A 23,090-nucleotide genomic window follows, 5' to 3' on the forward strand; every position below is an offset into this window, starting at 1 on the left:
AGAACATGTTCCATTCATGTCATCAGGGAGTAAATCTATCCCATGTGATGCCAGTTGCTTTTACATCAAATTGATTGATCCCAAAATTGTTACATATACGTAAGTTAAGATGATGTAATATATTTTCATTTCGTTTCAGTATGGCGACTACGGGAGTGACAGAGGCTGACAGACGCCATTTTGATTTTGTGCAAATGTTACATCGTATCTCCGAGGCCCTGACAACGGAGGAAGTGAATCTGCTGAAGTTCTATTGTATTGAATACATTCCAAAAGGCAGGGCTGAAAAACTCGAACGGGCGATCGACGTGTTCCAGAAGCCACAAGAGCTGGACAAAATAAACCAGGAGAACTTAAACTTTCTTGAAGAGATCTTGGAAAGAATGGGGAGATCAAACCTGGTGAGGGACGTTCTGAGGCCGTTCCAACCGCCTAACCGAGTGATTCCGGAAAACCCCGAACTAGAACCGGGAACAAGTGCTGATGGTGCAAGCGTAGGTGGTAAGATATTTTTGTCACGACGCTCGGAAGCCTCGGGTGACATTTCTCATCCAACGCAATACATTTTTAAATGTTCATTTTGCGTGACTTTCCTAAATATCTTCCACTAAAAAGACGAATCGTACGGATATAAAAACCGCTTTCATTTATCGAAAAGACGGACTTGTATTTCCATCATGAAAGTTTATCAGTGTTGGTAGTTAGATGTTTAGAGTTAATACTCTAGATCCAACACGAAAAGGTCTCTCACCTTGAGCTTTCGACCAGTCACTCTGGCCTTCCTCAGTAGACTGACCCAGTGGGGCTTGTCACCTGGCTTATTTGAAGTGTATCGTCAACACTGGGTCAAAGGTATCTGGTAGACGATGTCAACCCCCGTCGCGATTACTGTATTGTACAAAGTCGTATTTGTTTAGATGTACACTGTGACATGGTGTAATTTAATGAAAAATTATGTTTGTTGCCGTTTTGGATAATGTTATTGCTCCAGTGAATAGTTTTGTCCAATGTTTTAAATTTGTGAAAGAATATACAATCTTTAATTTTGATCTGATCAGAACGTAATTGTTTTCCATTTGAATATTTTCAGGAGAAACAGCCGAAGCCTACTTGCTCATTCAAGGACAAAGGCACATGACCCAGGAGACCGTAGATCGCCATAGATACTATCTAAGATCTCTGTGTCGAATTGAGGGCTCAGAGGTTATATTCAGAGAACACAGGGGAGGCAACAGCATCCTTGTGCACTACACCATACCGCGGAAGAGCACAGCGGTGCTTAAGCTCATGGCATATAACTCTGACCCAAGACTTGTATTCATGGGCGTCAAGTCACTGCAGATCGACGCTGAAGCACCAATCGAAGTCGCACAGGAGGCGCTTTTCAACGGTAGGTTGAACTGACCCTTCAGTAACACATTCATTTCAAGCTATCTGATTAACCTTTTTTTTATTGTAACATGGCGACAAGACAAGACATGGTATTATTCAAATACGTGTTACTTTATGATTAACCTTTTTAAAAGCAAGAGCTACACGATTGCCTTTCAGTAGTCAGTATCCTTCTGAGAACACTTAATTACTACAAACCGTACTTTACTACTATCAATCCAACATTTACAATCTTGATTCATTGGCTTGTGAAATTATACCTCGACTAACGTTTTTAAAATGATTTTATGTTACAGATATCAAGAGACAGCAAACCGTCGATGACATCGAGGTGGGCTGCAGTACCCGCACCAAGCAGCAGAGAGCGCCCAGGAACTGGACCCGCCTGTCCGCTCTGAACCTGTTCTCGGACGCCCTGCCCCTCCATCTGCAGGTAGCCGCGAGTCTGGAGTACCAGGGCTTCCCCTATAGCCTGGTCCAGGCTCTGGTGCAGAATGGTCAGCTCAGAGAACAAGAGATAAAGAAGAAGGATCAGCTCAGAGAACAAGAGATGAAGCAGCTCATCCAAAAGGTGGATTCCAACACGATCATGACCTTACGCTCCAAGCTGACCATTTCAGAGAACAGGTTGAAGGAAGCTCTTGAGGCGAACGCAGTTCTTGAACAAAAGCTCCAGCAGGCCCGTGAATACGTCGAAAAAGCCGCAAAGCAGGTCACCTCTTACGTGACGGAGTACAGGGGAGAGAAGCCGCCTGGCGGCTGGTCACATGAGTACAGGGGAGAGAAGCCACCTGGCGGCTGGTCTGCACATGTTGAGGAGGCAAATGTAGTCACACAGACACACCTAGCGGCTCGAAAGGGAACTGCAGGAGTAGGAGTAGATTCGGGTGACACCGCAAAGGAAGAATCGACTGCAAAGGACGCAGAGAAGAGAACGAAAGGAGATGAAAAGGAGGACAAACTTGCGACGCAACAGACCGAGGAAAAGCGACCAACGTCAGCAGGGGCAGATGATGCGACACCTTGTACTACTGGAGACTTAAGTCAAGGTAAGATCACTTACGGCGGGGCGGAATCAGGACTAGGGAAATTTCAGCACCCACGCAGCGTTGTGGTGTCTAGTAACGAAATATTTGTGGCCGATACCCGCAACAGGCGAGTCCAAGTCCACACCACAGAGGGGGTTTACCTCCGCCACTTCCCAACAGTCATACCGGGCACAGAGGACGAGGACATGTGGCCACATGATGTTATTATGGATGGTAGCGGCACACTGTGGGTAGTGGGGAATGGTGAATCAGGCGAGTATGTTGTACAATACAGCACGGACGGGACCGCCATGACACAGTTTCACCTTCAGAAGAGCGGGTATTACCGCGGCATTGCGGTGGACATACGCAATAACCACATCCTGGTGACTGATGCAGCCTGTTGTGAAGTTGAGGTGTTCCGTCCGGACGGCTCTCTGGTGCGGAGGTTCGGACATCCACAGGGTGAGATGAGACGGCCGCTGTACATCACTGTGGACGGGGAAGGAAACATCCTTGTGTCGGACCCGGGAACTGATTTTGTCTACATGTATGACGAGTCCGGGAAGTTCCTGCTTAAGTGTGGAGGTCATGGAAGTGGTGAAGGTCAGCTACGGTATCCCCGCGGTATCTGTACAGACAGCTCGGGTCACATCATCGTGGCGGACCGTGGGAACAAGAGGGTACAGATGTTCACACGTCACGGCGAGTATGTCCGGATCATTGAGACTGGGTTTAAGCCATATGGCGTGGCCGTGGGACCGGAAGGACAGCTGGTAGTGACTAATTATTATAATCATTCAGTGACTATTTATCCTAGTTATCTGTAATTTTAATGTTTTCGTAGCACGCTGATGAGCATATTCCAACAGAAATGTTTTATTGTTTTTTAGCTTTTACAAACACTAATCTTTAAGCGTGTTTGATTTGCATAAACCATATTACATTAGGTCCACACAGACAATATTACATTGATGTGTCTTCCCATGCTATTTCCCTCCCTTAATTGTCTCATTATAAGTACCAAGTAGACATTAGCTTGCTGATGTATTGATCCCCTAATTACTTATTGCTGTTTTATTCGATCAAGGATATTTTAGTATCTGCACTACAAGTACTTATTTTTGGTGAGGGTTTTATACAGATATTGTCTATGGAATATGGTATAATTTAGTACTTGTATTAATTAGTAATGTATTTTTTACGTACTTGTACCATTATAATGATAAATTCACATTGACATGCAGAAATTAATAGCTGCATGTAACTAGAAAGGTAAGCAAAGCATAAGGTATAAAGTTTATCTTCACACGGTCTAGCCTAACAAATTATTGTACAAACTACTGAACACATGTATATGATGACGACCTGTAGCCACTCTAACTTGCAACTGGCAATGTAATCCATCACCACAGGGTGTCTGCTACAGCACAAGTTACCATGGTGACAGACGTCTGATTCAGGTCACTGAGCTTATTTGACGAATAAGAAGAAACCAAGCGAAAACAACATATTTACCTTTTGCAAAGTTATACATAATGACTGCAACTGTATTGAAATAAGCTGCAAAACCATATTGTACAATGATATCCAACTTCTGGAGATCCTAATAAAATGAACTGATTTTATTGTGCCCATGTTTAACTATTAGCTGCATGGATAATATGATTTCTTGAGAGGTATTGACTCATTTGGTTTTCTACACTACGTCTGTTGAATGATAAATATGAACAAAACTTGAAGGTTTCTTGTGGTCGGGAAGTAATACTTGTCACCTACCTCAGCAGCGACGCTTGTGGGTATTCTTGGAGGTGCCAAAAATTACTCCGAGGCTGTGACCAAGACTCATTCACTAAAAAAGACATAAAAATCAACTTTTTCTCCTACTTTATAATTCCAGCCCAGATTACCTTCTTTACTATGTCATTTTGTTTGAGAAATAGACTGATCAACTTCCGCATGTTTTAGGAATTGCTGTTGAAACATGACCAACTTCCCTACGATGTCAACCGAGGTACTTTAATCTGGAGTTTCCTTATAGTTAAAGCAGTCTTTTATTGATTGTCAATGGAATGTAAATCTATACAAAAAGCAAATTTCTGTTAAAAACTACTTGTAAAGTCAGTGATGTTGAAATGACTCTACAAGGTAAAATCAGCAACTTGTAAATAAAAAGCCTATGACGTCACACAAAACACCTGAGACGGGAGTAAGCCATTCCCCAAGGTCAATCGTGTCAAAGGTCAACAGGTAACGCACTGTTGTCCTCGGTCCGCCATATTTACTGTGACGTCAACAGCCATGTTTATCGTGGTACTTAAATCTGAACACTTCTGACAGTTAAAAATGTTTGTCAAAAAATTGAATTTGAATCTATAAAGATGGTCTTATTCAGTTAACAATGGCATACATATTCAGTGATATTGCAATCACACTACAAGGTAAAAAAACAGCAACTTTAGCAAAGCTGTTTGTCTTTGATTAATTGCCAATGTAGATTTGTTCTATACAAGTGGTCATATACAGTTAACAATGGCAGGCATATTCAGTGATGTTGGAACGACTTTAGTGGGTACCTACAACCAGCAACATGAGTGGGGTTCCGCTGACGTCACACAACGACAGGTGGAAGAAAAAACAAACACGTCGTCCCCAAGGTTAGCCGTGTCAAAGTTCAACAGGTAACGCACTGTTGTTCTCGGTCCGCCATATTTACTGTGACTTCAGCAGCCAGACCACCTGTTGTGGATAACGCAACGTCAGTACTTGATCCAGCTAAGGGTTGCTTTCCTCGCAGAAGATCGCTTAAAGCAGATAGAATTTTTCAAACGAGCTTCAGTAAAACTACAGGTGAGGTATGTGTTAAACCTGGCGTTACAGAAGGGTGGCGAGTGTAGGGCAACGATTTGAAGTTACAATGTGTCATTATCTCCAACTTGAGACGTCATTTCTACTTACAGTGGTGAAGTGATAACTGGAGAAGTGTTCAGATATAGTTGTTATGGAGCAAACTGTTCACTATCATACAAGTGACGATACCTGAAATATCTAGCGATTGATAAGAAAACTAGTAGTGGCTTATTTTGATGCTGGGAGCTTCTGATTTAATATATGAATGCATTTTGAGAGGTATTTCTATTGTTGTAGAATGGAAGTAACGTGCTAATTCAACTGTAGTGTTGTAGTCATGGATTCCATATTACATTGTAAGACTGTACAAGTATATTAGCCGCAGTCCATATATAACCTACTTATTTTCGTAGTCTTCTGCAGAAAGTAATTGCGTAATGAGAGCAAATAAGTTTGAATGAATGAGATAACGACTGAGCAAATATAAGTTAGTGTAAGTTGGTGTAAGCAGGTTAGTGGGCTTTATCTGATTTCATTTCTGTTGCAGCAACATCATCCTGACGACCATCACCTGTTAGGCTAATCTACCGGAATGGCAAATTATATTACAATAAATGTTTACCAAGTTGCTCAATCTTTGAGTCGTTCCGTTCTAGAATGGACTGCCCGTCATAGAATAAACATCCCGTATCCAACCGACATTCTCGATGACTTCCTCTTCACCAACACATAATTTTCTCTTTGTCTTCCAGACCGTACAGTCTTCAAGGATATGTGTCAAGTCGTGGGCGTCCCCATCGTTGTGCTTATATGCGAATTTCATTACCACCTTTGATTATATGCGTATTATATTGTATAAAATATTAATTCCCTATCCGTATCCGTATCGTATTTCATACTGTCAAATTCAGCATCACATTCTATTCGCTAGAGAGAGGAACAGAACAAGATCATTCAGATCCACACAGATCCAGAGGATGTCATCTTTCCAACAGTAAAGACATCATATTACCCATTTCCTACAAGTGTTCATTTGACCTTCTCCCTGCTACCCAACCCCATAACCAATTAATAAATAAATATATTTGGTGAAAAAAGGATACCTTGCTTGGCTGGAGGTTAAATTTGTGTGGATGAGGTGTGACTCACCTTTACTGGTTCTCACTGGCATGGCATACAATCAAAAGAACTTCTTTTATGACATATTAAGTAAACATGTAACAGTAACATCATAAACACGTGCATTGTTAAACAAAATTAATTGTGATTTAATCATCACACTATTAGTAAGAGTACTAGTGATCAGCAAACTACTTCATACTTAGCCTCCATAGCATGCCAAAAACTGGATGTTTTGGGGGTCTTCGGGGTCTTTGGGAGCTTTTACGTGCTATTTTCTGATTGCATTTAGACAACATAGCCGGCCTGGTTGAATTACCCCCGTTTTTTGGAACTGGGCTAATAAAAGGACAACCGAAGACCACCAAACCCCAGTTCTATAAGCCTGCTACGGAGGCTAATCATACCAGGTATGTGCAGCTCTTACACGCTGATGACCATGGTCAAAGAAAAGCCAAGTATATCAATAAATATAAGTATGAACAAGTATAACATGAGGAATTATAATTTCTACTCTTTCTCTTGCACTACAGCCAGCTATGATGGTCTCCACTCTGTTCAATACAATGCAATACAACAGAACTATGCAAAAACTCTGGAAATATTTTGTTGGGAATATTGGCTGTAGGTAGCTCGCTAGGGTTATGCCATAGGTTTCTGACATTCAAGGACTCAATGAGACTGGCCCTGTCCTGTCTGATCTTGACCACTGCATTGGCTAATTCTGTAAATGTTGGGTCCTTTTGTGGTGTTTTCACATATACAATATATGATACATACATATGATTTAGCCAAACAGCAAGTAATGGATACTAAAAATCCATCACATGGTAGATTACATTAGGACTTACGTGATGGATTTCCAATATACAAAGTGATGGTCTGAGACTAGTACCGGTCCTGCTGTATTTGACCATTGCCCCTGGTCACTACAGGAACTGTGGTGTTTGCGTTGGATTTAATGATGGCCTGAGACTAACCCTATGCTTAGACTCAGGTGTGAGGAGCCCAATTGGAACAACACATCAGAGAGACCAGTCGGCCGCCGAAAGTAAGGTACAAGGAACATTGCAGACCTAGTGCTTATGGCTACTTCTTAGTCATTTTCCACCACCGACAACACAACCAGAATCACTCGTTCAAACTCTAGTCCACGGATATCTTAGACCGTGAAACCCGCTGGTGGGAACAAGGAGTTACAGAGGCAATATAGATCAATATATCAAAGAATGTACAACCCCACCCTCAACAGGGAGGGGGCTAGGGATAGAACACTCAGGCACTTAGCGTTTGGTGGTCATCACAGCAGTGGTGGTCTTTGTGTGACTATGAGAATGCAGCTTTGAGCGTCGGGCATTCTGGCCTATGTTATATATTGGACTTTTACTGTCCGAAAATTCTGTGATTCGGCTTTTTGTTATTATATTTCAGTCCATACCATATGGAGGAAATAAATTGTGTTCTCTCATTTTTCTTCTCCTCCTTCTCTTGCCACACAGTCAAATGGATTCAACTCATTTTTTAGCCAAGTGACCTGAAATTTAGCATGGAGGTAGAGTGGGCCAATACCCCCACGCGTTTTTTCCCCTTTTTTTTAATACATGCCTTTGAAAATTTTTATAAAGGTTTTTGGGGGCATTTTTCGACAGAAAAAATGGATCCTGAGCACTGGTATTACAACCAAATGATTTGAAATTCGGTATAAGGGTACCTTGAACGTGGGTCTACAGAATAGCAGTCACATATTTGGCATACACCACTTCCAAATGACTCTTTTAAGGGAATTTAATGGCTATTTTCAGCCAAAAAAGGGCAAAAAGTGCTATACCCGTTCCGCGTTCGATCTAAAGAATGCCCGTTCCATTTGCCGTTGGCCATCGAACACTGCTCGAACACATCGAACATTGCGGGTAACCTGGGGTCACGTTGCACGCAAATCGTGCGCAATGACCCACACATTCAATTTTATGTGCCTAAGATCATTACGTCATCTACAATCACGACGATGGAATATGCCGACCATCCTAATCCTGGGTACCGCAAAGTGTTTTGGAAGGTATGTGTTGCGATATGTTGCCCCATGAAAATACAGTACCAGAGGCAAGCGGGCATGTGATTCGTAAAATAACTTTATGGTTTATCCATGTGTCGAATATGTGAAGCAAATTGTTTTATCTTTTATATCATACCCGGGCCGCGATAACGTTCGATAACGGGTTCCGGACCGGGCCGTACTTTACGGTACGGCCCGGTCCGGAACCCGTTATCGAACGCTTCCATGGCTTCCATAAAACGATTCGAACGCGTTTCGCCCTAACCGCGTGTGCCCCTTTCGAAAATTCGAATATAGAATCCGGACATTGGAACTGATGTTGTTGCATTTGAGGGTTTAGGGGCACCAACTTTTGGCTCATATTGCATTGAAAGGCGCGTTTTCTTGGGTGGGTATGATATAAATAAAATACAACACGGTGTATTCCGCATCGCCCTCGGTCCCGGCCCTCCCGCGAGTCGGATCGCCCTCCGGCCTGCGGCCGTCGGGCGATCCGACCCGCGGTCGGGCCGATACCTCGGGCGATACGGAATACCCCGTGTTGTATTCTATATTTATCTGCTATTCTATACGTTACTTCCAGCGTAAAATTACGTTGTGTAATATGGCAACAAAGTGTAACAGTGGGGTTCAAGCGGGCAACACAGACTACGTCTTGTATAATATAAATCTTATTCAATATGTATGTATAGTGTCATAGTGTATGTAAGTAATGTATAGTTCAATATGCCTGAAGGAAATTGTCTGGAACACAGAACATCAAGATGTATAGTTTTATAGTTCATCTATATATTGTTGTATAGACATGTCATGTATAGTTTCCTTTTCTTTGCAATTAGACCTTCGAAATATACCGAATTTCATCATTGTTATTATTTGTATACCTGCAATAAGATTGTGAGATAAGAGTGATGTGAAGTTTTGTAAGTAAAGCTGTCGAGATTAAAAGTGCTTCTTCTTGCATTTTTGTCCACAATTGCATAGTATGATTTATCTACAATGTATTTGAGAATCTTTTGCACTGTTTTGCACTGGGGTAAGTTTGGAATAGTCCACTTTTGCGTGGGAGGGAAATGGACTGAAATATGCTGTATTTGCTCCCAAGCAAATGTCGGCCTTTCTAGCGTATTGCACTTTTACTGTCCGAAGAGTCAGTGGTTGAGTTTGGAGCATTCAGCCCTGTGTTATATATTGGACTTTTACTGTACGAAGAGTCAGTGGTTGAGTTTGGGGTTTTCAGCCTTTTGTTGTATATTGGACTTTTAGTGTCCGAAGATTCAGTGGTTGAGTTTGGGGTTTTCAGCCTTTTGTTGTATATTCGACTTTTAGTGTCCGAAGATTCAGTGATAGAGTTTCGGGCATTCATCCCTGTGTTATACCGGTATATTGGACTTTTACTGTCCGAAGAGTCAGTGATTGAGTTTTGGCCTTTTGGCCTTTTATTATACCCTGTTACGGGTGGCGTTTTATTATACCCTGTTACGGGTGGCGTTTTGGCCTTTTGGCCTTTTATTATACCCTGTTACGGGTGGCGTTCAACTGACGAACCCACTGGTGAGGCATACCACTACCATCATACAAGGTGTGTTTTTTAAACTTATCTTTCTGGACACCAGTGACTTCCAGGAATAGACTGGATGACAACCGGGAATAGACTGGAGACGGCGCGGAGAGACAGCTGACGGCTGGGAAAGGCCAGCGCGGGGGGTGTAGGGATGAGCAGTCCGGACACCAGCTCAGAGATGAGTACATACCCCACTGATTGCTACAAGTTCATATAAGAAGAAATGCCCCCAGGGTCTTGATCGAAAGAGGGGGGAGGATAATAGACCCGTTAGGACAGACGACACGGAGACGTACAGGAATTGTTTACGACCACGAGCTCGGAAAATGGCGTACGGCTCTGAGTGTCCAGTTTGTTGGTGCGGCAGAACATTTCAAAGCACCAGAGGTTTAAGAATCCACCAAAGGAAGTTGAGATGCTACGCAGTTAAAACAGTGGTAGAGACGAGTGAGGCTGTAACACCGAGGGAAGAGAGTATCCCGGATTTGCCGAACATTTATAACCAGCCGATAGAAGCGGATCGCACTGGAGGGAGTTATCCAGGTCAGTCGAGAGATAACCTAGGGCAGGTTGCAGACCACAGTACCCAGGTAAATCCACCGCAAGTGTCGGCTGGGGAGGTTAGAGGCAGGAAGGGAAAGGTAAAATGGCCAAAGATGGCAGATGAGAAGACTTGGCGTGAGTTTGATGAAGACACCAGCAAGATGCTGAAGAAGAAACTGAAAGGATCAGCTAAGGAAAAGTTAGAAGTGATTGGCGATTTGATTTATGACTTTGGAGAAGAGAGGTTTGGAGTTGACAAACCGCGTGAAAGAGATCCTGTATCCAAACCAAGCAGGTGACAGCGGATAATCGCTAGATTGAAGAAAGAGTTGAGATGTCTAAAGCATAAATGGAGGAAGGCAGTATCAGATGAGAAGCCAGGACTTGAAGCGCTGCAGCGTCAAGTTCGACAGAAACTCGATTCACTTAAGCGTGCTGAAAGACAGCGAGTGAAGAGAAAGGACAGAGAAAAGGCTAGGCGGGCCTTTTTCCAAAACCCGCATCGGTTCACTAAAAAGCTTTTTGAACAGAGTAAAAGCTGAACATTCAGAAGAAGGACCTGGAGGGCCACCTGCGGGGTGTATACTCTGATGAGCATCGTGACGCACCAATGCCCGACATTGGAGGTTTAGTAAGACCACCACAGCCAGGTGTTGAGTTTGATGTATCAGAGCCCAGGTTCAAGGAGGTTGCTAGTTTTATCGAAAAGGCGCGAGCAGCGTCGGCACCTGGTCCAAATGGAGTCCCGTACAAAGTGTACAAGAAATGTGAGAAGCTAAAGAGAGTCCTCTGGAGATTGCTGAAGGTGGTTTGGAGAAAGGATGTGGTCCTGGAACAAGGCGGATGGTGTGTACATCCCTAAGGAAGAGAACTCTAGCACGATAGGACAGTTCAGGCCAATATCCTTGCTGAACGTGGAAGGTAAAATAATGCTCGGTGTGCTAGCAAGCAGAGTGACGTCGTTTTTTTTAGAGAACGGACTTGTCAACACATCTGTGCAGAAGGCAGGTGTGCCTGGTTTCTCAGGGTGCCTGGAACACAGCAGCATGATATGGCATACCATACAGTCAGCGAAGAAGTCAAGAAAGAGCCTGAGTGTTGTTTGGCTGGATCTAGCAAATGCCTATGGCTCAGTACCCCATGCACTCATCAAGTTTGCTATGCAGTTCCTATGGATTCCAGACAAAGTCACAAACTATGTCATGCAATACTATGACAACTTTCATATGCGTTTTTCAACCACACAGTACACAACTGAGTGGCAGAGATTGGAAGTTGGCATTCCGATGGGGTGTGCTATATCACCAATCCTGTTTGTGCTAGCAATGGAGGTGATGACAAGGAGCGCAGAGCGAATGGGACCTGGGGTGTCGCTCGAGGGTTCGGAAGAACTGCCATCGATCAGAGCATTTATGGACGATCTGACACTCCTAAACCCAAATACCACAGCGTCTCAGAGAATCTTGGACAGACTGGATGAACTGATGGTTTGGGCTAGAATGAAGTTCAAGACCAAGAAATCCAGGAGTCTGGTCCTAAAACAAGGGACGCTGGCTGACTACCATTTCAACCTGAGTGGGGAGCAGATCCCAACCATCCAAGAGCAGCCTGTCAAGAGCCTTGGTCGGTGGTACACTGAGGACCTCAAAGACACTAAGCGAGTTCAAGAGACAGCAAAGCTCATACGAGAGGGGTTAGAGGCAATAGACAACAGTGGTCTGCCTGGAAAACTGAAGCTTTGGTGTCTACAGTATGGGCTTATGCCAAGGATCATGTGGCCTTTAACAGTGTATGAGGTAGCTTTAAGCCACGTGGAAGCCATGGAACGCAACATCAATACGTATGTAAAGAAATGGCTGGGAGTGCCGAACAGCCTCACAAACATTGCAATTCACAGTAGGAAGGCAAAGCTGAATATCCCAGTGCGATCACTTGTGGAAGAGTTTAAGGTGGCCAAAGTGAGAACCTCCATGACCTTAAGTAACTCCAAAGACCCAGTGATTAGAAACTTTCAGCCTGATTTAAGGTCTGGAAGAAAGTGGAGAGTAAGTGCTGCGGTAGAAGAAGCTGAGGCGAGGCTTAGGCACAAGGAAGTAGTTGGTGCGACCCAGACTGGCCGTCAAGGACTTGGGCTGATTCGTCACAAGTGGTGGTCATCGGCAACGGAGAAGGAGCGAAGAGAGATGGTTGTGCAGGAAGTAAGAGAACAGGAAGAAGAGAAGAGGGTTGCTGTAGCAGCCGGACAGGCTAAGCAGGGAATGTGGACAACCTGGGAGAGTGTTGAGCAAAGGAACATTTCATTTAATGTCCTGTGGCAGATGGAACCTCTCCGCATCTCGTTCCTGTGGCGCTCCACGTACGATCTTCTACCGACACCAGCGAATCTGAGTAAATGGTATGAGGAGCGGTCAGACTGTTGTGCAGCATGTGGGCAGAAGGGCACCTTGCAACATATCCTCAGCGCATGTCCATCCGCACTCTCTAGTGGGAAATATACGTGGAGGCACAACAATGTACTGAGAGTGATAGTGGACGCTATCAAGGGGAGAGTTGAATGTGTCAACGCCGAGGAGGTACCCGCCGGTAATCAGTACTTCACCCCATTTCTGAAGGAAGGTTCCCAGCCGAGGAAAGACACCAGCTCCAAGCGTAAACCTAGCATCCTTTCAGCTGCAAACGACTGGAAAGTAAAGGCCGACCTGGATGGGGAAGGCGGTTTCCCACAGGAAATTGCTCTTACGCTATTGCGCCCTGATATAGTAATCTGGTCGGAGAGTTCTAGAGAGGTGGTGTTTGGAGAACTTTCAGTGCCATGGGAGGGCAATATAGAGGAGGCTTATGAACGGAAGTTAACAAGATATGCAGAACTGGAGGCAGTGTGCAGGGACAAAGGCTGGAGGACATCATGCTACCCTTTCGAATTAGCATGCAGAGGGTTTGTTGCCGCATCTCTTCACAAATGGCTAAACAAGATGGGTCTCAGCAGAAAAGAAATCAAATCAACAACAAGAGCAGCAGCAGAAGCAGCGGAGGCAGGATCTGCATGGATCTGGAACAAGTACCTACTTGAGGAAAGGCGGAAGCGAAGCGACCGTTAGCATTCACCTATGACAGTCACCAGCCGTCAGGTGTTTCGAACTCTGACTCCGCTTCGAACTTCGAACGCTGCACCAGTAATGGAACAATGTTTTAAAAGTCAATCGTCAGGACTGATGGCGACAGCTCACCAGTGGGTGGTGGTGCTTTTTGCACTGCTGGCCCCCCACCCCGAGGGAATATTGAACTAAGGGCCGAAATTCCCCATGACGGGTGGCGTTCAACTGACGAGCCCACTGGTGAGGCATACCACTACCATCATACAAGGTGTGTTTTTTAAACTTTATATAATGGACTTTTATTTGAGCCCAAGGATCCAGTGGTTGAGTTTGAGGCAGTCGACCCTTTGTTATATAATCGGCTTCCATTGTCCAAGGATTTAGTGCTAGCCTGATGCCTTATTTGTCCATGACCACTGACTGGTACATCAGCTGTGATGTTTAAGTTGGATTCAGTGATGGCTTGAGACTGGCCCTGTCCTGTCTTAACATGATGGTTATCATTATCTTCATACTGGTCACTGGTCACTACAGTAACAGTAGCTGTGGTGTTTGTGCTGGCCTGAGACTGGCCCTGCCTTGTCTGTTTATGTCTGTCTACATCTTCATACTGGTGATTAGAATCACGTCTAGTTATAATTACAGATGGTATATTTCTGTTGGATTTAGGTACAGTCATAGACTGGCCCTTCCCTGTGTGATTAAGCCGGTCTACATCTTCATACTCATGATCAAGACCACTAGTTACTACAACATCTGTGGCGTTTGTGGTGTGCAAAGCAGGGTTGGTATTCAAACCTGAATCAGAATTCCTCTTCCTCCTTTTGCACCAGATTGTCAAAATGACAATAACAGCGAGAAATACCACTGAACCAACAACAGCTGAAGTGACAACCGGTACTAGTGGAAAACTGAGACTAGTTTCATGGGAAGTACAAGTGACTGCAACAGTTGAAGCTGTTGACCTGTCAACTGTTGAGTCAACATTGCGTTTGTGATGAAAGGTGCCATTATAACAGTTTTCTGTATTGCCAAACGAAGAAGTTGACACTGCAGATGAGCTTTGGGCCTCAACACTTGGTGTTGATTCGGTTGGGTCATTACAGATAAGATCGTTGGGACTGACATCTTTAAGTTTATGTCCTGAGAGGTTGGCAGGTTGTACACATGTTATCTGTTTTAGAACTGCAGAAGTTTCAACCATTGTTTGCCTAAAGGGAGTCATCTTACAGTCACACTGCCACGGGTTGTTGTCAATATATAATTCAGGAATGGATGCCAACGTGTCATTGGCTGACAGGGGAAGGACAGTTAGCTGGTTTGACTGCAGGTTCAAATGTTTGAGGGAAGGTAGATTTGAGAATGTGCCAACCTGAATGCTGTGTATGTTGTTGGAGTTCAGGTACAGTTTTTCAAGGCTGGGTAGATTTGAGAATGTGCCAGCCCGAATGCTTGATATTTGATTGTCGTTAAGATTCAAAACGCAGAGCCAAATTGAATTTGAGAATGCGCCAACCTGAATGATGTGTATGTTGTTAGAGTTCAGGTACAAGTTTACAAGGCTGGGTAGATTTGAGAATGTGCCAGACGGAATGCTGGTTATGTTATTGGACCGCAGGTTCAACTGTTTGAGCTCAGGTAGATTTGAGAATGCACCAACTTGAATGCTGGTTATGTTGTTGAAATTGAGGTTTAACCACCAGAGCCTGGGTAGATTTGAGAATGTGCCAATCTGAATTCTGGATATGCTGTTGGAGTTCAGGTGCAATTGTTGGAGCTTTGGTAGATTTGAGAAGACAACCTGAATGTTTGATATTTGGTTGAAGTCAATGTTCAATATAAATATATTCGAGAATGTGCCAACCTGAATGCTGGATATCTGGTTATAGTCAAGCTTCAACCAGATCTCGGTTAGATTTGAGAATGTGCCAGCCTGAATGTTGGATATCTGGTTGTAGTGAAGGCCCAAATAATGGAGTTTAGGTAGATTCGAGACTGCACCAACCTGAATGCTGGTTATCTTGTTGAAGCTAAGGTACAGATATTCGAGCTTAGGTAGATAAGAGAATGTGCCAACCTTAATAATGGATAGTCGGTTGGATATAAGTTCCAAGCGCTGGAGCTTGGGTAAATTTGAGATTGCCCCTACATCAATTCTGGATATTTGGTTGGTGTTAATGACCAACCTGCAGAGCTGGGGAGGATTTGAGAATGTACCAAACTTAAGGCTGGTTAACTTGTTGGATCCCAAATACAATAATGTGAGCGAGGGTAGATTTGAGAGTACGCCAGGTTGAATACTAGTTATCTCATCATAGTTTAAATCTAACGTGTGTGTGGATGATGGAAGGTTCTGAGGGATGTTGGTAAGGCCCATGTTGGGATAATTGCAGTACATGTAGTCTAATTTTGCACAGTTGCAGTCAGCTTCTGGCATGTTGGGCTCCTTCAGGATGATGAGAAGAAAAATCAGCAGGTGTTGCAGCTTTCTTCCCATGTCGTCCTGTAGTCTACACAGAAGAAGTAGCAGGAATCACAGCGTGCAGCAAAATACCTGGTTGCCCAGTTACCCCGGGCGACCAAATTTTACTTGGGGCAACCTATTTTAAGCCAAGGTGCTACCTGGATTTTAAGAGTGCCCCCCCCCACCTGGTTTGCACCACTTTAGTTGGCAAATGCTTTAATAATTTTAGGTATTGATGGCTATTACTAGTATCAATTAAGTTACTAAGGCTGTTAGAAAATTGTCAAAGGGTTATGTATGTAACATTCTTTAATTCGAGGAAAGTAGTAACTTGTAGGTGGGGCAACCTAAAATTCTGATGGGCAACCTAATTTTTGCCGTAGGTTGACCACTGGGCAACCTGTTTCAAAAAGGTATTTTGTACAATCAATCAGTGATAGCAGACTTTGCCCATCCTTTGCAAGTAGATCAGAAACACACAGACACACAGAAAGACATGCCCAATACAGACATACCCGATACAGGTACAGTACTTCACTACCAAGGCCACACCACCTTAATTTGTTGTTTCTTGGATTTATTTCAAAAAAAAAAATATTAAGCGACAGGGCAAAAAAACAGGCCAAGGCATCCCATTATAGCGAAAATGTTACAATATGAGCCATGAAGTTAACATATCAGGCTGGTTTATAATGAAAACAATAGATTTTGAACTTTTAATGAAACAATATTGGCATTGTTACATTGATAAACTTTAACAACTAGGAAAAAAATATAGGCCAAAATATGTCTTTCATTGAGCATTTTGCAGTTGATTTAAAAAAACCCAATTTTTTTTTGCAAATCAGAAAAAAATGGACAGGGCGAATCCGAGTACATGGTAAAAGGCAATTAGAGCTGGCAGGCTTCATTTTGTTCAATATCCTTCAATATGTGCTTAAGATGATGATGATAATTATGAAAAGCTTAAACTTTTCTCCAACTCAAAATTTGACTCACCAGAAATTTTCGACTGAATCACTCAGTCTTCCTCAGCTATCTGAGTTTTCCCACGTGTGACGTCAGCAAAGGGTCAAAGGTTGTCTGAAGTCGATATAGCCCCCGTCCCGGTTGAGCGATGGTTGAAGTGCCCTGATGTATATGGCCTCTTTTATGCCTCTCTTGAAGTAATCCTGTTCGGTATCCAAGATTCTGACCCCCTCCAGATCCACTGTGTGTCCCGGTGATTCTATGTGGATGTGCTGTGACACCTCAGATGCAACAGAACTGGGTCGTCTATGTTCCAGAAACCTGTTTTTTTGTGAGCGCTCAGTTTCCCCGATATAAGTTTCCCGACAGGGGCCTCTGTTAGTGTTTCCCTGGCAACTTATGTGGTAGATAACCCCACATTTGTCTTCCTTGGGAGTTTTGTCCTTAGGTGCCACAAGGAGTTGTCTTAACGTACGATGAGGTCTGAAACAGGTACTCACTCCGTGTGCAGCAAAGATTCTACGCAGGGGCTCAGAAACACCCTTTACACCCACCGTGTCCACAGCATTTGGGTCAGATAGCTGAGGAAGACTGAGTGATTCATCAAGTTTTTCATAATGTAATTTATCAACTCAGATGAACTTTCATGCTGCTGATGATGATGAATATGTGCGCAGTGATACTAGTTTTGTCTGTGAAAGCTCTAAACTAAAATTCATACATTGTATATGAAATGTTTTATTGTATTTATTATGCAAAGTGAATTGGCAACCAACTGTGCCTCCCCGCAACATCCCAGGTGGTAGAAGTGGAAGGATAAGGAGAAAGAAGAATGACAACTTGAAGGTGAATTTTTTCATTTGACCGAATTAAATCTGATAAATATACATAATAGCATGTATTGTGTTAATGCAGAAACACCACACACAGACACACACAGACACACACACACACACACACACACACAAACACGCACAAACAAACACAAATCAGAAAGAACAGAAAAGCCAAATAGACTACTTCACTCTTTCTGGGTGAATCAATTATAACAAGAGTTCCGAGATCTCATACCTCCATGAAATATGGGCTTGCATTGTCATAGTTCATTTAAACATGTCCTCATTAATTATGCAAATAACCTCCACATTGACATAATATATGCATAGTGGTGCTAACCTTTAAGTAACTTATACATGTCACGAGGTATAAAATTCCCATCATTTACCAATAAGGAGTCACAAAATGTTCACATTAATTATGCAAATTAGGTCACTATTTGCATAATTGGTATCTGTTGATGTTCCGCTTGCCACAGATTAAATAGATAACATGTATAGCAGTACCATTATATGAAACACTGTAATTATGAAATTTCCTTATTAATTATGCAAATTAAGTCCTCATTTGCATAATTTGCATTCAATCATGTACAACTGTCTCTCAGGTACCTACACACCAAAAATGATGAAAATACGTTGTTCCAATCTGGACTTATTGGCTTTGAAAGTTTTTACCAGAAACTAACGTGCAGTTCCAGAACAAGCTGCTAGGGGGACCAAACTTACGCCACTTATTCCTGACAGGATAAGCTATCTGTCACCAAAAAGTCAAGACCATAGCTTGTTCAGGACAAAAGATACAAAAACCGGATGTTCTGCTGCAGTACCAAGGTCATCCACCAGGAGGCCCATACTTGACCTTTCCAAGACTTACCATCATACCAAATATCATCACAATCCATAAAGGCGTTCTGAAGTTATGCTGACTACAAAGTTGCGGAAACACACACAGACATACATACATACATACTACAGACAGACACGCCAAAAACAATACCTCAATTTTTAATGGAGGTGATAATCTTTTAGCAGCAGTTTAGAACCCGACAAAATCCTTTTTGTTATGATAGCTACTCCCCTGGAAATATAAACAGTTTTTAATCAGTCTGAGCCTGGCATGGCTAATCTGCATATTAATGTTGAAAAATATTTATTTCTCACTTAATTGGGTACAGACTTACAGGGTACTGGAATGTTCTTCACAGATTCATACCAGCTTTTCCTAGCATTTCTAAAATGCAAACTATGGTTAAACCTTCAGATTATTTTTAGTGAACATGACGAAACAACTGTTTAAAAAGTCATCATCCATATTTAATCTTACTAATATTCATGTACAGTCATTTTGATTGTCTGATTTAGGCTGTCTGAATATTAACATTCATCAGGTTGTTTACTTCTTTACCTGATGCCTTTTGCTGACGTGTCAGTTGTTAAAACAAATGTTACATTTTCAGGCTTGGGGATGAGTACTAGGAAAACCATAATATGGCCTTTTATTACGTGTGTAATACATAATGATTTTTATGTGGACACCAATTTTAAAATTCAGTAGAAATACAATTGTGCTATATCATGTTAAAATGTTTTTTCTTTAGGAAAAAATACATTAATTTTTCTACTTTAGATACTTAGAAACTTTTTGCTACATCTATAATACCAACAAAAATCGTGCGTGGTAACCAATATCTCTTACAGTAATTTATCTTCTATTCCAGCATCTCCTCCCATGTATGTGATACTAGGTTCTTACCTGACGGTTCAGCCACAACTTACCTTGCAAGCCAGTCAGACTATCGTCAGGTTCTGGGCAATGAACATGACGGACTTTCCTCAGTCTTCTTTCTGCAGTTGTGCCTCTCCGATGTGAGCTAGATGTGTAGCTGTTCCGAACTGGAATCTGACAAACATGCAAGCCTGGAAAAATCTTACGCAATCTGGGTGTGTGCTGATTGTCTGAAGCTAGCTGGTTGAATATCAACATTAATGAATAATAATAATGATTTGTTTTTCCCTTCAAATAGTATTGCCTTTCTGCTTGAAAATTCCTTGGGTGCAGTTTTCTTATAATCTGCTATGTGGCGCTTTTAGTTCACGTTGATAATGTTGACATCATAACATCTTGCTCAAAAACAAGGTTCCTACATTTTAAAATTCTGACTCAATCATTGTGCAAATGGTTTTTATTCGGTGGGAACATCACATATACAGAGCCAGCATCACATATCACTGCATCAAAGTAAGAAACAAAACCTTTTCCTTTTCTTGTTTCGTCTCTTTATAGTTATCTGCCATCCACCTTCCGGTGTGGCAACAGGCGTCTTTCCCCATTTTCAGCATGTTGACCACTTTCAGAAGGCAACAAAATTTCTTCTGTTTTTTTTTTTCAAAATCAGGCGAATGTTAATGCGCGCGCTGATGTTATCCATAAAAATTACTTGCTATGGCCTTATTAAGAAAAACCTTTCTAGTACACGTTGTTGTTTTAACATGTTACAGATATTAATAAGTTATCAATACATGCAAGCTTCAGATGTACTAAAGCTTGTATGCAGTACCGTACTTACCATTATGAACAGTAAAGGCATTAGATTACTCATTTCCTACCATTGAACCCTGTTCAAACCATGTCTGCTGTTATCCATGTTAATCACAATCAGTGTTTTTTTCTTCGACTAGAACCAAGCTTCACAATTGGCAGAAAATACAATCATTTAAAATATGTGTACATGCTGTCTCAAAATGTGTAAAAAGAACTGTTACAAATTCTTCTAATGAAAAAGATCTGTCTAAACCATGACTTCTGAAAATTATACACATAAACATATAACGTTATATGTTTAACATGTATAACTTGTATATCGCTTCTTCAGTTGGAACCATGCATACATACAAAATGTTCATTCAATTCATTTGACTCCTGGACCAGCAAATGTGTTGCACAATATGCCACCATACAAAAATTGTTGGACCAATATGTGATACAGTTATGTTGAGTTATTTAAAAGAACCTGTCTTCTAAACACTTCTTTAATTAAACATTTTGAATTTAAGTTACTTATTAAGCTTCAGTACTCAGTACTTACCGACAATAAATGCATATTACAATAAAATTGTAGGAGCAATAAATGGTACGATCATGTTACTTAGGCCACATCATTTTAATTTCTTGGTTAACGTATTCGCCCGCTTCATTTTTTTCTGATTTGCAAATAAAAAAAAAATCAGAATCAACTGCAAAATGCTCATATGGTGCCCTTCACAGTTGAAAACAGTCCTTTTCTTCCTAGTTGTTACAGTTATTCCATCTTCTAATGCAATGGTATCATTACAAGTTCAAAAATTCATTGTTTAAATTTTGAACCAGCCTGGTGTGTTGACTTCATGGGTCATTTCGTACCATTTTGGGCCATAATAGGATACCTAGGCCTGCTTTTTTCGCCGACCCGCTCCATTATTTTTCTAGAAAAATCCGTTAACCAAGAAATTAAATTGGTGTGGACTTATTAAGAAAAACCTTTCTACTACACGTTGTTTTAACATGTTACTTACTACATATATAAGCTTCAGCTGTAATACTTACCATTGAACAGTAAAGGCATTAGATTCAGTTCCTACAATTATCCACTTAGCGCTCTCCCTGCTGCCTAACCCCCATAAACAACAAAGTTGGTGCTAAAAGGCTACCATATTAGGCTGAAGGACGGGGTGAAACTCACCTTTACTGGCTTAACCACTAGCATTGCAATTCTGAATAAATAAAAAAATAAATAAATGTAAATTGAAAAGACTTAGTGCTCATCTAACATAAAAAGTAAAGTTTACATGTATCAACTTGTGGCAGCATGGCAGCTGGCCCTGTGGTATTTAAGTGATTTCTGACATTCAAGGATTTTGTGATGGCTTGAGACCGGCCCTGCAGTCTGATCATGACCACTGGCTATTTCTGTAGTGTTTCCGATGGTGTTTCCACACCTTCATACATAAGATTTGTCTGTAGGGCAGCTAGCAATGGTTCACGCGTTTTTAATATCCAAGGATTGAGTTGTGGCCTGAGACTGGCCCTGCTCTGTCTGATCGTGAACACTGGCTATTTCTGTATGTTTTGGCTCCTTTTCTGTTGTTTTCACACCTACATAGGATTTGTCTGTAAGGCAGCTAGTAGTGCATCATGTGATAAATTTTCAATATCCAAAGATTGAGTTATGGCCTGATACTGACCTAGTCGTGTCTGATAATGACCACTGGCTATTTCTGTTGTGGCTGGGTCCTTTGCTGGTGTTTTCATGTTTTCACACCTGAATACATAGAATTTGGCTGTCGCCATCTGTTATATAGTGGACTTCTAGTGTGCAAAGACCCAGTGGTTGTGTATACTGGACCAGTAGCAGTAGTCTCTGGAGTGGCTGTCAACTTTTAATGGACTTTTATTATTGGCGACCTACTTCAGGTTGGTGTCTCGTGAGGTCAGAGATGAAGGCAAACAGGTCAAAGGTGAAATTGTCGACCTAATTACCCATGTTCAAACCGACCATCTTACAATGTAACACGCGTCTAACTTTTGTTTCTGATCTAGTATGTAAGAGAGATTTTAGGCATAGGGAACAAATGTCAAGCCAAACTGTTTGGTCTGAATCTTGATTTCTGTGTTTTATGATCAACTCACCACCTCTGACGATATTCCATCCAAGGCAAAAAAAGGCAACACAGAAGGAAACATCATATTCAAGGTACATAACGATTTAATTGTGTTAGTGGAAAATTTCTATAGATACATCTTCAAAAAAGAATTCAAAACAAACTTTTACTCGTATACAACATAACGCCTACGTTTTTACAATTATAAAATACTTCCTACTGTTGGAAACTAAAGCAGTTAAAAACACGTTAGTCATTTACCTGATGCAAATTTCTTGGCTTTTTGGTATTTCTAATCCAAATTATAGTGTAGACCGTTGATATTAGTCAAAAGATATTTGCTTGCATAACATATAGGTACACACTACGTCAAAGTAAACTACAGGAAATCAAATATAGTACTTTTGTTAAAAACGCAAACGCTAACAGTACCACCTACCTTTTAACTAATGTGTACAATTACTTACATTTAGACATTACTGCTCTATGTACATCTGCATTGTACAATCAATACCATCAAGTAAACTGTTGTTCCA

At 41.9% G+C, this 23,090-nt stretch overlaps 2 protein-coding genes across 2 annotated transcripts in view; both read left to right on the top strand.

Annotated features, from left to right (window-relative positions):
• The first annotated feature begins 161 nt into the window (after nt 1–161).
• LOC109471670 (protein lin-41-like) lies at nt 162–3,250 on the top strand. The gene is made up of 3 exons (XM_019771006.1): nt 162–501; nt 1,091–1,390; nt 1,689–3,250. The coding sequence occupies exons 1-3, from the start codon at nt 195–197 to the stop codon at nt 3,248–3,250; spliced, it is 2,169 nt and encodes a 722-aa protein (XP_019626565.1). The 5' UTR covers nt 162–194.
• Nucleotides 3,251–10,662: 7,412 nt separating this feature from the next.
• Nucleotides 10,663–23,090, top strand: part of LOC109471671 — a 15,383-nt gene continuing 2,955 nt past the window's right edge. The window contains exons 1-3 of the mRNA XM_019771007.1: nt 10,663–10,827; nt 11,100–11,357; nt 11,797–13,236. Coding sequence (XP_019626566.1) covers nt 10,663–10,827; nt 11,100–11,357; nt 11,797–13,236 — 1,863 coding nt within the window. The remainder of the gene's footprint in view (nt 10,828–11,099; nt 11,358–11,796; nt 13,237–23,090) is intronic.

Source organism: Branchiostoma belcheri, unplaced genomic scaffold (genome assembly GCF_001625305.1).
Source record: "Branchiostoma belcheri isolate BF01 breed outbred unplaced genomic scaffold, Haploidv18h27 scaffold253, whole genome shotgun sequence".
NCBI lineage: Eukaryota > Metazoa > Chordata > Leptocardii > Amphioxiformes > Branchiostomatidae > Branchiostoma > Branchiostoma belcheri.